The 15,647-nt window shown below is 51.2% G+C and overlaps 1 protein-coding gene across 1 annotated transcript in view; it reads right to left on the reverse strand.

Moving 5' to 3' along the window:
• Window positions 1-3,421: 3,421 nt before the first annotated feature.
• The window catches only part of WDTC1 (WD and tetratricopeptide repeats 1), a 30,622-nt gene continuing 18,396 nt past the window's right edge, over window positions 3,422-15,647 (reverse strand). The window contains exons 11-16 of the mRNA XM_051637813.1: window positions 14,326-14,422; window positions 12,714-12,887; window positions 8,774-9,009; window positions 8,250-8,418; window positions 7,568-7,760; window positions 3,422-6,533 (exon numbers count right to left, since the gene is read on the reverse strand). Of these exons, the coding sequence (XP_051493773.1) occupies window positions 6,336-6,533; window positions 7,568-7,760; window positions 8,250-8,418; window positions 8,774-9,009; window positions 12,714-12,887; window positions 14,326-14,422 (1,067 nt within the window). The 3' untranslated portion in view covers window positions 3,422-6,335. The remainder of the gene's footprint in view (window positions 6,534-7,567; window positions 7,761-8,249; window positions 8,419-8,773; window positions 9,010-12,713; window positions 12,888-14,325; window positions 14,423-15,647) is intronic.

The raw sequence follows: 15,647 nt of genomic DNA on the forward strand, positions 1-15,647 counted from the left end.
GGAGAGCAAAGCCACCCCCTTGGTGCTTGGGTTTCCAACAGACACCTCCTAGCTTGGGATGGAAGATGCAGACCCAGGTTGGACGTGTTTCTGTGAACACTTCTTTTGTTCCACGAAGAAACAAATAGGTTTGGTTTGTTCCAGCCTGAGAGAAACATCAGAGATGGTTACAAATCTAGGAAGAGGGGCCAATGTTCACAGCAGTGAACGTGGGCCTGGCACGTCTCGGGGATTAGGCAGAGGATTTGTTCTTCCAGCTCTTGCCTGGGAGGCTGCTAAGCAGCATTATCACCAGGGACCAGCTCCCCTGGCAGAGCCAGGCAGCAAGGACAGTGTGACAACCCCAGCAGGACACAGCTCCCTGCATCCCCCCCCCTCCCTTCCCACCTGGATAGGGGCATTTCCAACAGCTTTATTCCCTCCTGAACGGGAAGGCAACCCCGGGTGCTGGAGCACGGGAAGAACACTGGGTTGTTGGTGGGGATTTTTTTTCCCCCCCCAGGCTGGATTAAAAAATATAACAATAAATCAATACTCCAGGGCTGCACAGCTTTGCTTTGTGTTTGTCAGGCTCTCCAGCCCCAGCTCTGCACTGGCAGCAAAGGGGTGAGCTGTAGCTGACAGCAGGGTCTTCCTGGTGACAACTGGAAAGCTGCTGCTGTTCTACTGCTATTGATCTAAGCAGAATACAAAACACCTGAAGTCAGCAGGGAAAAATAGCTGCAGTTGGAAAAGAAACTGCAGGGAGAGGAGGGGGGGGGAGCAGGTAAGAAGTTTTCCATGCATAAAATTAAAGGCTGGGCTTCTTCTTGCAGCTCTCCTGCCTGCTGACAATACTGGATCAATGTACAGAGCAGGAATGCTGTTTTGCAACCTCTCGTTTGATGAGAAACAAAAGGTTTCACTCCTGCTCCTGCCAGCACCTTCCACTGATGGCTCCTCTCTCCCATGGCAGCTCTACCTCCCTCCCATCAGCCCAAAACATCCTCAGGACAAGGATCTTTGCCTGCTCACTGCAGGTGCCAGGACATCACTCGAACCCTGGAGACAAGGAGACCTTCTGAGAGGAGAGCCCATCTGCTCTGGGAAAGGACCAGCCCAGCCCACACACACCAGTTTGGGTCTGTCCATGGCTACCACAGGAGCTCAGCCTGGAAGGGATTCAGTTCCCTCCCCTTTCTACCTGGGCTCCTCTCTGAGCCTGAAAGAAGCAGGCACCCAGCCAGCTCCTGTTCCTTGGGAACCTTCCCTGTTGTGACAGCTCAAACATTCCAGGGACTGGCAGAACCAAACCACTCAAGGAAGAGTTCCCCTCCCCCTCCTGACATTGACAGCCGAGGCAGCACAGCGTGCTGGGGACTCTTTTAAAATGTCACCGAGGCACAGGCTGATGGAGGACACACCAAGGCGTCCTTCCCCCGCCCTGGAGGTGCTGCTGGGGTGGGTTGTTCTGCCTCTCTGCTCTCCCTTCCCTGTGCTCTGTGCCTGCTGCAAGCTGACAGCCTCTGATGGCCCATTCTGAGCCAGAGGAGTCACTCTCCTCTCTCTGGATGTTGGTGCTGCTCAGGGGAGCAGGAACAGGGAGCAGGAACAGGGGGCAGGAGCAGGAACATCCACAGGCTCTGCCCCCCCACCCCAGAAGCTCATCCCTCAGCCACTTGCACCCCTCAGCTTTAACCTTCAGGGCTTTTCTGCTTCCCTGGCACTTGAAAGCTGCGTTTCCTTCTCTCTCCCTCTCCAATCCACACAGCCAATCCCACAGGGCAACTCTGCTGTTTAAAGGAAAAGCCACCAGTGTCTCAGGGACAAGGAGCACAAGATGGAAGAGCTCCAAGTGCAGGGCAGGATGGTTCCCCAGCTCTGGAATCCACCTGCTCTCCTTGCCAGTTCCCCAGCAGTCTCCTGCAGCAGCAAGGCCTGAACAAGCTACAAGGAGCACACCACTCAGAGGACCAAATTCCTCCCTGCAACAAAGAGCAGGCAGTTTTCTGCCATCCTGCTCCCATTTTGCTCAGCCAGGAGCCATCTTGAGCCCTTTGCTGACTTGCTCCTGGCTCTGCAAACAGTGACATCAGAGACAAATGACTCTTCCTCTCCCCACATCCCAGAGCATGTCAGTCCTCTCCCTTTTCAACCCCATTCCCTTACCCCAAATTACAACTCCAACTCATTTTTTTCTGGCTCCTTCTAGCTATTCCCACCCACCATTTGATCCCTCAGTTTTCCCTCCTCTTTGTCCAACCATTTCAGTCCCAAGATCTGACCTAATTAGCTGATTGCCAATTCCAGCTATGGATGCACATTGCTTTGTCAGAGCAGAGCTGTCTTTTCAAGGGATCATTTTTGATCAGACAGGATTCAAAGTGAAGAGGCCTCCAAAGACCTTCAGCTGAAAGGTGCCCAACAGGAATTGTCTTCTTTTTTTTTTTCCTTTTTTTTTTTTTTTTTTTTTTAAGAAAAAGAGTTCAAACAGATTCTGAAAACAGCAAAAAAAAAAATTGCAGATTGGTTTTCCAACTCTTCCTTAAGGGCTGGCTTTCTGCAGCTTGGAAGGGTGGGAAAAGTGTTTGGGGGCTTCTGCAGCAGGAGCCCAGAGGGGAAAAAAGGAGTTTGGGATACCCTGTAGCAAGGGATCATTTCTGGGGCTGAATGTTGGTGTCCCTGACTGAGGGTGAGTCACTTTAAGGCAAGAAGTGTGTTGTTCCTGACAGTGGAACAGCTCCAAGGATCACTCAGGGACATGGTGACTCTGGCAGGTGACCCTGGCTCTGCCTCACAGCCTGTGTCACCAGGGCTCTGCTTCTCAGGGCAGGAGACTCTTTAGGAAGAGCTAAAAGGCAAGGATGGGCTCGTTTTCCCTACCCAGCTTTTTGTCCCCCCTCCCTGCTCACCTCTAACTCGGGTTCAGTGGGGACTCAAAGAGGATTTTATCCATTTTACCCCCCACCCTCACACACCCTGACTCAGAGGAAGGAACTAACTCCATTACAGCACCAGCCAGCTCTGTAAGATGTGTTCATCACTTCTCTCTTCCCCAGTGAGCCCCAGGCTGATCCTCACCCCAGGCTGATCCTCACCCCAGGCTGATCCTCACCCCAAGGTCTGCAGCCCTATCTCCAAACCCAGCTGGAGGTGTCCTCAACACAGCCCCAGCCCCCACTCCACTGACAAACCAGAGCTCCCACACCTGGATAAACAAGCCTCAGCACTAACTCAGTAGCCACCACAGCTTCTGAGCCATGTTTCAGGCTCCCCAGCCCCCTTCCCACTCAAATTCCCTGGAGTCTCTACTCTCCATGCTGAACAGAAACCACCCAGCCCAACCAGGGCACCCTCCACCCACCCTTGTCCACCTCCACAGAGGACAAAGGTAGAACAAAGCCAGAACAATCCCCCAAACAAAATGAGACCAAGAAAGAACTAGAACAAAGACTTGTTTAATTGCTTAACCCTTTTTTTTCCTCTTCCAGAGACCAGAGAAACAAGTTTTCTGCTCCTTCTAATGAGGGCAGTAAGGCTTGTGTGTTACTTCTACAACTGCAGGGGCAAAGTTCATGAGATGATCATCTTTAGGACTTGAAAAAAGCAAGAAGCAATGGTCACTGCAACACTAGGAGAGTCTCCTAAAGGAGAGCCCATTGCCAGAACACAAAAATAAAGGAGGCATCCCTGCACATCCCAGGGTAGAAAGAGTTAACCAGAAAGAGCAGGAAGAAGCTTTCCCAAAGAGGGGGTTGAAGTAAACAGCAGAGGTCAATAAAGCAACATCTTCTCCCTACTTCCCCAGCATGTTTTTTGTTTTTTCTCTTCACCAATAAATACAAATTCCTCATTAACAAGCAGGTGATCTGCCCACCACGAGGAGAAAAGGGGCCAGAGGCAGAAAGGTGGTTGTTGGGTTTTTTTCTATCCCCTTCTCACCCATTATTAGTTATCTTTTTTTTTTTTTTTAACCAAAGCAGCCATTAGAAAAAAAGCAACCCACTGCAGAGGCAGGGAATTGTGCAGCTTTCTCACTGCAACTGGCAGGTAAAAGAGCTGCACTGTCTCACCAAGGTAAAAAAAAACAACCCCGACACAAAACAATAAATAGCTGCCACAGCAAAAAGGTGAATGGGGAGGGAGAGGTCTGTTCTCTTCAGAGCTTTCCATCTCAGTCTCTCAGTTTAAAAAATCAAAGTCTGCAGACATTTGTCTACTGAAAGCTGAAAAAAAAAAAGTTTGAGTGGGAGGAGAAGGGAAGGGGGGGGAGGGAAGAGGATGCACGTAGTAGAAAAGCCTTAAGCAAAAGAAAAGGCCAGAGCATGTCAAAAAGCCACCCAAGTGAGAAGGATTTTCTGTTGCCTCTGGGTTTTGAAGAGCATTGAGGGCTGGGGTCCACTTGGGGAGCTGGTACACAACCAAAGAGGTAAACTGAGCAAGCAGTTGTGTCTGCTGTGCTGCTGCTGCTGCCTGAAAAGGAGCCAACATGTCCCAGGAGAGCTCTGCTTCAGCAGGAGGAAAGGAATCTGCCACCCCAGGCCAACTGAGCACCAGGACAACCAGATGTTTCAGAGCAGTGAGGGACGTGCTCCCGCAAGACTGGGGTTTGCTAAGGCTTGGTGTCACCCAGCTGTGAGAGCAGAGGGTGATCTTGGTGTGAGGGGAAGAGGTCCCAGTTAGCTCCACCACCACGGCCAGGGGGGCACGGGGGATCTCTCCATGCAGGGAACTGTGTCCTTGGAGGGACACTGCTGGCTGTCAGCCTCTGTGACCTCCCTCCCTCCCTGCACAGGGCTCTTGCACAGACTGTTCTGGAAGGCAGAGGAAGCCAGTTCCCTTGATCAGCCAGCACTGAGCAGCCTCTCTCACCAACGCCTGGCAGCCAGAGGAGGAAAGGGAGGCCTCTCATCTTTCCAAAGCAGGAAGACCAGGGATTGCACCACATGGAAGAACAGCCCTGATGCAGCACACACACGTACACATGTGCTCCCAGACACGCATCTCACACCCCTGGGACCCATGCCAGCATGTCCAGACCTTCAGCAGTTAGAGATACAAGACAGCACAGGGCAGTTCAAGATCTCCAGGGGATCTTTGGTCTTAGTTGATAGTCCTAGAAAAAAACCCACCAACCTCTTTGGAGTCGGTTGTAGCACAGCTGTGTAAGATCTACTTGCTGTTTAGTGTTTGGCCACTGCCAGAGGGAAAACCATGGGCTGGGGGGTTACAGGAGAGGGGGAGGGATGGAAGTTCAGTGCTGCCTTTCCAGGTGTGCTCCTGTGCAGCTGGAATCAGCGTGTGGAGAGCAGGAAGAGGAAGGAGGGTTCCTGAGAGGGCCACTAATCCATCAGATGCTGCACCAAGGAGGTGGAGGAGGCCGCCTTGGCTGAGACAGAGCAGCTGACTGCACAGAAATGTGGCTGTTTAAGAGCTCAAAACTTGAGCTGCAACAGCTCCACGGTGGCAAGGTTCCCAGCTCCAGCACAGGTGGAGAGGAGAAGGTGAACAGAGCTACACACAGTTTGGGCAACAGAGAGAGAGAGAGAGAAGCTCTGGAAAAGTGCTGTTACCAGCCCCTCTCCTCAGCAGCTTTAGCTACATGAATCCCAGGCCTCTGACCAAACCTGCTCCCATCACTGTCACCTTTCTCCACGGGTCCACAGACCACAGAAGAAAGTATCAGAGGTGGGCAAGCACATCCTGCCCCATTGAGCTGCAAATACTTGATGCCTTCACTGATTGATCAACTAAGACAGATGCCCAGGGACAAGACAGGTAATATCCAGTCCATAATAGAACATTGCTACATCTGATGACAACGTGTTAAGAGATGGAAGCCAGAAGAAAAATGTTATGGGTCAAAGCAGGTGTTTCGTGGCCAACAACCCTAAACCAGGGGCCACTAAGCAGCACAAAAGCAGAATCCAGCTTCTAAGACCGAGATCACTGCAGTGAAATTCATTCCATAAACCCTGCCCTAGGTTTGTGTTTTATTCAGGAATTTAACAACCCCCCTCTGCAAATGCAACGTCCCCCTGTACCAGATCATACAGCAGCTCTGGGAAAAAAAAATCACCACCTTACACTGCTTACAGACAACTCAAAGACCCCTTTTGGGACTAAATTCCACTAAAGGCAAACCCCAGACTGCACTGCCATGCTGCTCGGGAGCGTGACGGGAGAAGGAGGAGGTGGTGGTGATGGTTTAGAGATGGTTGCTCCTGCCCCTGCCAGCTTGTCCTGCTCTGTGCATAGTGCGAAACAGTGCAGCCATTCATCAGAGAAAGTTCTGGACCAAGGAAACTAGGTTCCCTTTCAGCCAAACAACTAGAGGAAGGAGAGGCAGTTCTGTTTTAGCTGGGCCGGCATTGGACTTGCCCCTCTGAGCTGTCTTCATCATCTGAGCCTCCAGCCCCACCACTGGTCAGTCCTGTAATCCTGTACCCCATGTTCAGCAACATCACCTCCAGCGGGTCCGCGTTCATCCGGCGCTGGTTGGCTTGGGAAGCACCTTCCATGTCCACGACCACGCGGCCATTGAGTGTTTCACTCTGCAGGACAAGAAGGGAGAGAGCTCAGCAAGGCAGGGCTAGGACCAGAGGGGCTGTTCCTGCCCCTCAGGGATCTGGACAGGCTGGATCGATGGGCCAAGGTCAGTGGCATGAGGTTTAACAAGGCCAAGTGCCGGGTCCTGCATTTTGGTCACAACAACCCCAGGCACCACTACAGGCTTGGGGAGGAGTGGCTGGAGAGCTGCCTGGCAGAAAAGGACCTGAGGGTGGTGACTGATACCCAGCTGAACGTGAGCCAGCAGGGTGCCCAGGTGACCAAGAAGGCCAACAGCATCCTGGCCTGCATCAGGAATAGTGTGGCCAGCAGCAGTAGGGAAGTGATCGCGGTGAGGCTGCACCTCGAGTGCTGTGCTCAGTTTTGGGGCCCTCATGACAAGAAGGACATTGAGGTGTCCTGGCCCATGCAGGGGGTTGGACTGGCTGACCTTTAAGGTCTGGGATTCTGTGAGGTGCTGGAGTGAGTTCAGAGAAGGGCAACCAAGCTGGTGAAGGGGCTGGAGAAACAAGTCCTGTGAAGAGAGGCTGAGGGAATTGGGATTGTTAAGTTTGGAGAAGAGGAGGCTGAGGGGAGACCTAATTGCTCTCTACAACTGTCTGAAAGGAGGTTGCAGAGAGGTGGGTGTTTGCCTCTTCTCCCAAGTAAATAAGGGTAAGACCAGAGGAAATGGCCTCAAGTTGTGCCAGGGGAGCTTTAGACTGGATATTGGGAAGAATTTCTTTACCAGAAGAGCAGTCAGACACTGGAATGGGTTGCCCAGGGAGGTGGTGGAGTCACCATCCCTGGAGGTATTTAAAAACCACGTAGGTGAGGCACTTCAGGACATGCCCTGGTGGGTGGTGTTTTTTGTGGTGTGTTGGTGGGGTTTTTTTGGAGGTGCAGGGGTTGATGGTTGGACACAGTGACCTTAGAGGTAATTTCCAACCGTGACAATTCTGTGATTCTGCTGAACTCTTGAGAGATCCCAGCAGGAAAGACACACCACGACAAGACAGCCTTTTCCTGCAGCTCTTACCTCTGGCCTAGGGTTCCACAGTCTTACGACGGGGTCAATGCCACTGGTGGCCAGGAAGCAGTAACTGGGATGGGGCTGGAGACAATTCACAATGGACTCATCTCCCTGCAGCACTCTAACGAGGTTGGTGGTTTCTTTCTCCCAGATGAAGAAGGAGCCATCGTCTGACCCGCTGACTATGTACTGTGCATTGCTAGGGTGAGAGGAGCAGAGGCTGGAGAGCACAGCTCAGAGCCACAACTAGTCTCTAGCAGCCATGAGAATTGCATTGTTAGGGTGAGAGGAGCAGAGGCTGGAGAGCACAGCTCAGAGCCACAACTAGTCTCTAGCAGCCATGAGAATCTCAGCTGGCTTCTATCACCAGCAGGCTGCCACCCCTCAGGCTTAGGGATCCAGATACAGCTTTCTGTGCTGGCTCCCTCCATCCCCAGGATTCATGTTTTCAATCCCAAATGGCTTTTTTTTTTAAACACTAGCCCAACCAGGTCCTCTGTGGATCTGCTCCTGACCCAGCTGTCCATGCAGCCACACCAGGAGAGTTTCCATCAGCTTTTTCAATCCCGCAAGCCAGCGTCAAGTGTCACTTTAGGAACAGTCACACGAGGCTGGGTGTGATGGCAGAGAGCATCCTGCTGCTGCTCACACTCCTCTCCTGCATCCCTAGCACCCTCTGCCAACGTACCTGCCAAAGAAATTGGCCTCTTTGATGTCTGTAGTAGTGTTACAGTGGCCACAATATCGGAACTTGTAGTCGTAGCTGCGCTCCCTCAGCACCATCTCGTCCTCCGAGATGGAATCCTTGCGGCCCGGGGCTCGCAGCCGGATGGGGCCACCTCCTTTCTTGTCTTCAGCTGGAAAAACAACAGGTTTCCCTCATCACAAGCTGAGGAGGAGCATGTTCTCAGCAAACAAAGCATTCCAGGAGACCCCCCCAACAGCTTTAGGGAAGAGTTATGGACAATTCCAGAGGGGAGCAGGGCTTAGAAGGAAGAGTTTCCCTCCAGATCATCACACTCTGGCTCAAGAGCAAACCAGGACCAGGCACAAGGGAAGAACAAGCTCAGGCCAGTTTTTGTGCATGGCAACAATCAATCTCAGAAGTTGGAGCTTTACTTCAGAGGAGCAGGTGAAGGAGAAAATTCCTTGTCCAATCGTTAAGATTTGAGTCTAACCTTGAAGAACTCCCCAGGGAACACCAGGACTCACCGTTATCGCTCTTGGAGAAAAGGGCTGCGTTGATGTCCCTGTCCAGGGCATCGCAGGCACTGCTATGTGCTTGTTCTGGGAACTTCCCTTTAAAGTCATCCAGACATTCCAGAGCTTCTGCCACGTACTTGAGTTCAAAGAGACAACGGGCAAGACGGAAGTGGGCCTTCAGGTGGCATGGATTCAAGGAGATGGCCTTCAAGCAGTCTCTTAAAGCATCGTAATGGTCCCCGTCCCTGAAGGAAAGGCAGGCGTGGATTAGCCAGCTCAAGCAGAAACAGGATGCATTTCCCACTGCTGTTTCCCAGCCCTCATTTCACTTCCAAGTGTGTTGGTTCCAGCTCCCTCTAGGTGAGCAGACACCCCCCAAGCTCAAGCACAAACAGCATTTGCTGTTTCCCGGGGGCACCATCTGACCAAGCCCAGCTCCTTGACTGCACCTGCCCTAGGCAGGCAGCCCTGCAACGTGACCGCACCGGGAAGCCCAGCGAGTCTTGACCTGCCATTTTAAATCCACCAGAGCAGGGCTCCCTGATCCAACACATTTCGGGAAGTCCTTTGAAGATGGAGGATGCACAAACCCTCTGGCCAAGCAGACACAAGGCCTCTCCTGCGAGGCGAGCCCTCCTGGCAGCTCGGCAGCTCAAGCGTGCCCCTGTGTGGAGGCACAGTGTGGCAGCACGCTGCCCGGCCCACAAACATTTGGAGCCTCAAGGAGCTACAGAACCACCACAATCCACAGCCCTGCTGAACAAAACATCTAAAGCGGCAGGTTTTTTTCATCACCTTTAGAAGGAAAAACCCTTGAAGTTTTAAAAATAAGTATCGCAGCAAAGCGGTATCACAATGGGTACTTATAGCCTGTTTACAGTTACTGGAGACTAGACTTGTTTTCCCTGAGCTCCATGGCTGTGGGAGCAATCATAGAATCATGGACGGTTTGGGTTGGAAGGGACCTTAAAGATTATGTAGATCCAACCCCCTGCATGGGCAGGGACACCTCCCACCAGCCCAGGCTGCTCCAAGCCCCATCCAACCTGCCCTTCAACACTGCCAGGGATGGGGCAGCCACAGCTTCCCTGGGCAGCCTATTCCAGCACCTTCCTGCCCTCATCGTGAAGAATTTCTTCCTGATGTCTAACCTGAATCTCCCCTCTTTCAGTTTAACACCATTTTGGAAGCAGGAGAGACTTGAGGAGCCTTGTGTGCTGGTCTTCAGCTCAGCCTGACAGAGGCTGAGATTCAGCCAAGGCTGACATGCCTGGTGCACCAGCATCAAGCCTGATTTGGTCAGAGGCACCACAACCTGTCACAGAATCACAGAATGGTTTGGGCTGGAGGAGACTTCAAGATCATCTAGTTCCAATCCCCCTGTCTTAAGAGTGCCAAGTCTCCATGTGATGGCTAAGAACAATAATAATGATGATGTTTCACATCTGAAACCTACATGCACAGCACCTGCAAAGTCTGAAACAGTCCCCAGAGATAGGGAGTGAATTGCCCTGTGCCTTCCACAGGGTGACCATTTTAGATCCCATGGAGCCTTGGTCAGTGAGGAGGTCCTCCTATGTCTCTACTCATTAAAGGGAGATCCAAATCTTGGGGTTCCATGCTAAGCAGTGCTTATTCCATGCCACAAGCATGTTCTGCCAACCATTCCTCCTGTTCCTCCCTCCCATGTAGGTGGGAATTGCCCACAGCCAACAGTTGGTGAGCAGAGTGCAGAAGGTGGAGTGCCCTGTCCAGGAGATCTGCAGCAGAACAGAAGCAACCTGGTTCTGGAGGATTGTCTTTGCAGCACTTTGTGTTAATCCAGGAGGCTGGACACACAGCATCAGGCCACTTTTCCTCAAAGAAAGAGAGATGCAAGTTACCTGTTATGATGAGATGGGTGTCTTGCATTTTCAGAGCTGATCTGGCTACTTTGCCACCCTCACAAATCCTTCAACCTTCAACTACCAGTGTCAGAGAGCCCACCAGACTGGTGGGAACATGTATATGTTGGGATGTAAAGCAGGAACTGACTTCTCCCATTGTTCCAGGTTTGTGCAAAAATGCTCTAACTAGAAACCAGCTGAGTTTTGTCAACACAGGCTGCTAGAAACAATCCAAGAGCAATGCAGTTGGCTCTCATGAGCAAATTTTAAAAGGAGAGCCTGAGAAGTGCTGCAGAATATGAGCAGCATCTTCAGGAAGATGAGCAAGGGGAGATTAGGAAATTACAGACCTTCCTTTTTTCCAGCTCTCTCTGTTATTCAGTGAATGAGGCCAAAGCAAGACCTTCAGAGTGGCCTAGAGATGTTCCTGCTCCAAACATGAGGGACACCTTAGAGGCAGAGTGTGGGTCACTGTCCAAGTGCTTCACCCTCCTCAGAGACATCCCAGCCACCTCCTGCCACACACCAGTAGCTGCTCCTAGCAGAAAAGTGCCCCAGTCTCTTCTGCACCTGAGAAGAAACGAGCTCAGCACCATTTAGACTCTGATCATTGCAGGCCACAGAAACCCACTGGGCGTGGATTTGCACATCTTCCTGCTACCAAAGACCTGAAGCAAAGCTCTGCCACACAGAAAAGGTTCAGATCTGCCAACATCCTTTGGGAGAAATGATTCCTATAAGGAAAATGTCATTGGTGAGATCAGCACTCAGCTTCCACCCCCCATTCCTTTACCCCAACCTATTGTTCTTCTCCCTCTGAACACTGAGGTCCCTTTGAGGCAGCTCCCAAATCTCTGCTCTTGCAAAACAGCCAGTAGGCCAGTTACCAACAGTCCCAACAACAGTTGGCTGCTCTTGATCTTGGCAAGAAGATGGGAGAATTCATCCTGAGGATTTCAGCAGGGAGAGGAGAAGGATATCCTCATAAAGCAAAATGTAGATGAAGGACCACAGCTATTTTAAATATGTTAATGGCAAGTCATGCTCCTCAGGCTTACTCTGCTCAAGGGGACAGACACTAAAATAGCTCAGCTGTATCTTGCAGATGCTGTTCTGGTTATTGGTCAGAGAAGACATTACCTACTGCAGAGCCTCATGGCACTTTTTTGCAAAAATCAAGACAGAACCTCCTCCAGACTCTAAGGCACCAGTTGCCACCCCCCCAGATCCCTCAGTGAGGCTTGTTTCCAGTCAAGGGGAATGTGGGTTAGCAACACAGGAACCACCAGGTCATATTTGACTATCTGCAGTACTAGTTAATTGGGTAAAACAGCAACTAAAGCAACTCCAGGTAGTCCTACAACTTTATATCATGAGACATGAAATTATAAAGCCCAGTAACCATTAGCTCACCTCACAAGAGCAGATTTAGAGACATACTCTAATGCAGGTCAGAAACAGCCAAAGAAACACAAACACCCTTTGAGATGCTCCTGTCACTCAAAAGTGGAGTTTGGGTTTCTTTTTAAAAAGGAAAAAACAAGAGGAAACAGCCTCCAGTTGTGCCAGGGGAGGTTTAGATTGGATTTTGGGAACTACTTCTTCACGGCAAGGGTTGTCAGGCCCTGGAACAGCCCAGGACAGGGGTGGAGTCCCCATCTCTGGAGGAGTTTCAAAGCCCTGTAGATGTGGTGCTGAGGGACATGGGGCAGTGGTGGCCTTGGCAGGGCTGGGGGAACGGTTGGACTTTGTGATCTTAAAGGTCTTTTCCAACCAAAGCTATTCCATGACTCTGTGGTTACTCAGCATGCCAGTGAGCAAACTGATGAGCTGTATCAGCTCTGCTGTGTGGGACCTGTGGCCAGAACTTCTCCAGCACACGAAATCCCTTTGTTCTGTGCCAGAGGTGACCACTTCTGGTTTCACCCAACAACCCCAAAGCTGCTCCACACCCAGGGAAGTCAGGTGCTTCCCAGTGGGCAACAAGGTGTCTGTGACAGTCAGAAACCAGGCACCAGCACTCCCTGTGGCACTGAATTCCCTGGCATCCCCTGCTTCCTTACCACTTGCGCTTCATGTAGGCGGCGGCCCTGTTCCCGTAGAGCATGGCATTGTTGGGGGCCTTCTGCACTGCCTTGCTGTACAGCTGGATGGCTTGGGTCCACAGCTGGCAAGCAAAGGCCTCGTTGGCTTGCTGCTTGATTCTCTCCAGATAGGGAGGTAACTCCACCTGGGGACTGAAGGGGAAGAAGAGAAGCACAGGTAGGTTCCACAGGCTAAGGCTGTTAACTTCCATTTGTAGAATCCCAGAATTCCAGACTGGTTTGGGTTGGAAGGAACTTTAAAGATCATCCAGATCCAACCCACCCCCCTGCATGGGCAGGGACACCTCCCACCAGCCCAGGTTGCTCCAAGCCCCATCCAACCTGCCCTTCAACACTCCCAGGGATGGGGCAGCCACAGCTTCCCTGGGCAACCTGGGCCAGGTTCTCACCACCCTCACACCCAAGAATCTCCTCCTCATGTCCAATCTCTTCCAGTTTTAATCCATCCCCCCTCGTCCTCTCCCTCCCTGCCCTTGTCCCAAGTCCCTCCCCAGCTTTCCTGGAGCCCCTTCAGGCACTGGAAGGTGCTCTAAGGTCTCCCTGGAGCCTTCTCTTCTCCAGGCTGAACACCCCAGCTCTCCCAGCCTGTCTCCAGAGCAGAGCTGCTCCAGCTCTCAGATCACCTTCATGGCCTCCTTTGGACTCTCTCCAGGAGCTCCATATCCTTCTTATGTTGGGAGCTACAGACCTTGAGTGTTTTTGTTCTAGATTAGCAAGCCCCAGAAAGCATTAGCTAATACCAAAAGTTGCAGAAAAAGGCAGAACAGTCCCTGAACCACCTGACTTTTCTTTCTGACCATCATTTGACCATTTCCATCTTTTCCTTTCTACACAGACAAACACTCGCCATTGAACAGTGGGTATTTCAAACATCTAATCCCTCAATCTTCACCAATACATCTTTGCTCTGACTGCATAAACAACATTTCCAACCCTTTTTTAGCAATGTGCAACAGAATGCAAATTCAGAAGGAAACCAAGCATCTGAGTTCCCAAGGTCCCCTGCTCAGCAACCCAAAATTCCAGCCACATCTCTGCTGCTGTGATGGAGGGGCCATCTAGAGGAAACAAGCTGAAAACACTCAACAAAGTGACTTTGGTGGAACCTAGACTACCCATATATGGTATTAAGCAACTTTGGCTTGACTTTTAACCATGTTTCATCAGCTGGAGGAAAAACAAGGCAGCAAGATGTGCTTCATGTCTGCTCCTGCTTGGCCCCAACTGCATTTGGCTCTTAAAGGAAGCAAGCAGCAGGAACAAGAGGAGTCTCCATCCATTCCCAGCTCATACAGAGGCTGCAGGAGCAATGACACCAGTGTCATTGTCATCAAACCACTTTGGCTGCTTCTGTTCAGTTGGCAGCAGGAGGGTGACCAAAAAAGTGGTGAAGAGAAGCAAGGCTCTTTGGACCTGACATCCTCTCCCTTCTAGCAGGACATGGTTCCTGTAGGCCAGGGAGTAACAACCACCCAGGACAACTAAGATTTAGCAGCACCCAACCCTGGCAAGAGGAAGAGAAGGAGAACAAAGCTGTGGAGCTTTCCTGGAGGCAGAGCTGTCCCCTTACCTCACGTGTGCTCTCCCCTCAGCCAGGCGGAAGCCGTTGCTGTGGAGGTGGATGCCATTGGACACTCCATTGGTGGAGGTCTTGCCATTCTGCACTTCTGGTTTGGAAAATAAAAACAACACACAGCCATGCTAAGTATCAGGGTAGATTTTACAAACTAAGAATCTGAAGCTTCAGGGGGTTAACTGACAGCAGAGCCATTGACAGCAGAGAACAGCCCCATTCAGAGGAGAAATAAAACTTCCCTGATTCCACCCCCACCTCCTAGAGCCACCTGGACTGGATTTGCCTTCTTACATTTACTCCAGAATCTCCTTCCCATCACAGCTCTAGAACAGAAAACCAGTTCCACACAGAATGAAGGAGCTTGAACTGAAATGCCTTCAGACTGAGTCTAGGCCATAACTGGAGTACCTGAGTGATCAGCAGAAGCCTGACCTTTAAAACTGCATAATCTGCAGAATGGTTTGGGTTGGAAGGGACCTTCAAGATCATCCAGTCCCACCCCCCTGCATGGGCAGGGACACCTCCCACCAGCCCAGGTTGCTCCAAGCCCCATCCAACCTGCCCTTCAACACTGCCAGGGATGGGGCAGCCACAGCTTCCCTGGGCAACCTGGGCCAGGATCTCACCACCCTCACAGCCAAGAATTTCCTCCTCATGTCTAATCTAACTTTGTATTTTAGATTTGCTCAGATAAAGAATCAGAGAGTGGAGTTGTTGAACATTTAACAGAACAAGGAGGATGAGGGGAACCACTGGAGGAATCCACTAAAGGAATTCCAGATGCTTTCTTTTGTTCTTTTCTTACCCTACCTCTCAAGGAGCTGTTAGAAGTGATCCTCTGAAGGTAACCTGTCATTTCTATAGAAAATATTTAGCTTAATTTTTTACAAACTGCATTTCTGTTGCAGCTGGGAGGGGCTCCTGAGGTCATTTCACAGGTTGGGAATCTGAGGACACTGTCCAACCAGTCTGCAGAACTTCTCAGAGGTTTCAGTGTGCAGAGACATGCGTGCACATGAAGTTCAGCCTTTGTACCTCTGCTGAACTTTCTGTGCCCAAGAGGGTGGAGTGTTTGCAGCAATCACACTCCTGGGAGCCTGTTCAAACACTGTCCTGCCACTGAGAGCCTGACCTCAGCAGTCACCCCAGTCTGGATCACCCACATACCTTCCAGACAGAGGAGAAAGGCAGGGCATGGATTTGCTACCAGGATGTGAGTCTTAGATTAAGGCCTAAGGCGAGCTGAGTACACAGATCAAACTCTGCCAGAGTGCTCTGAGAACAGGGAAGGGGCTGAGCAGGGAACACTCCCTGAT

This window comes from Apus apus, chromosome 21, assembly GCF_020740795.1.
Source record: "Apus apus isolate bApuApu2 chromosome 21, bApuApu2.pri.cur, whole genome shotgun sequence".
NCBI classification, from domain to species: domain Eukaryota; kingdom Metazoa; phylum Chordata; class Aves; order Apodiformes; family Apodidae; genus Apus; species Apus apus.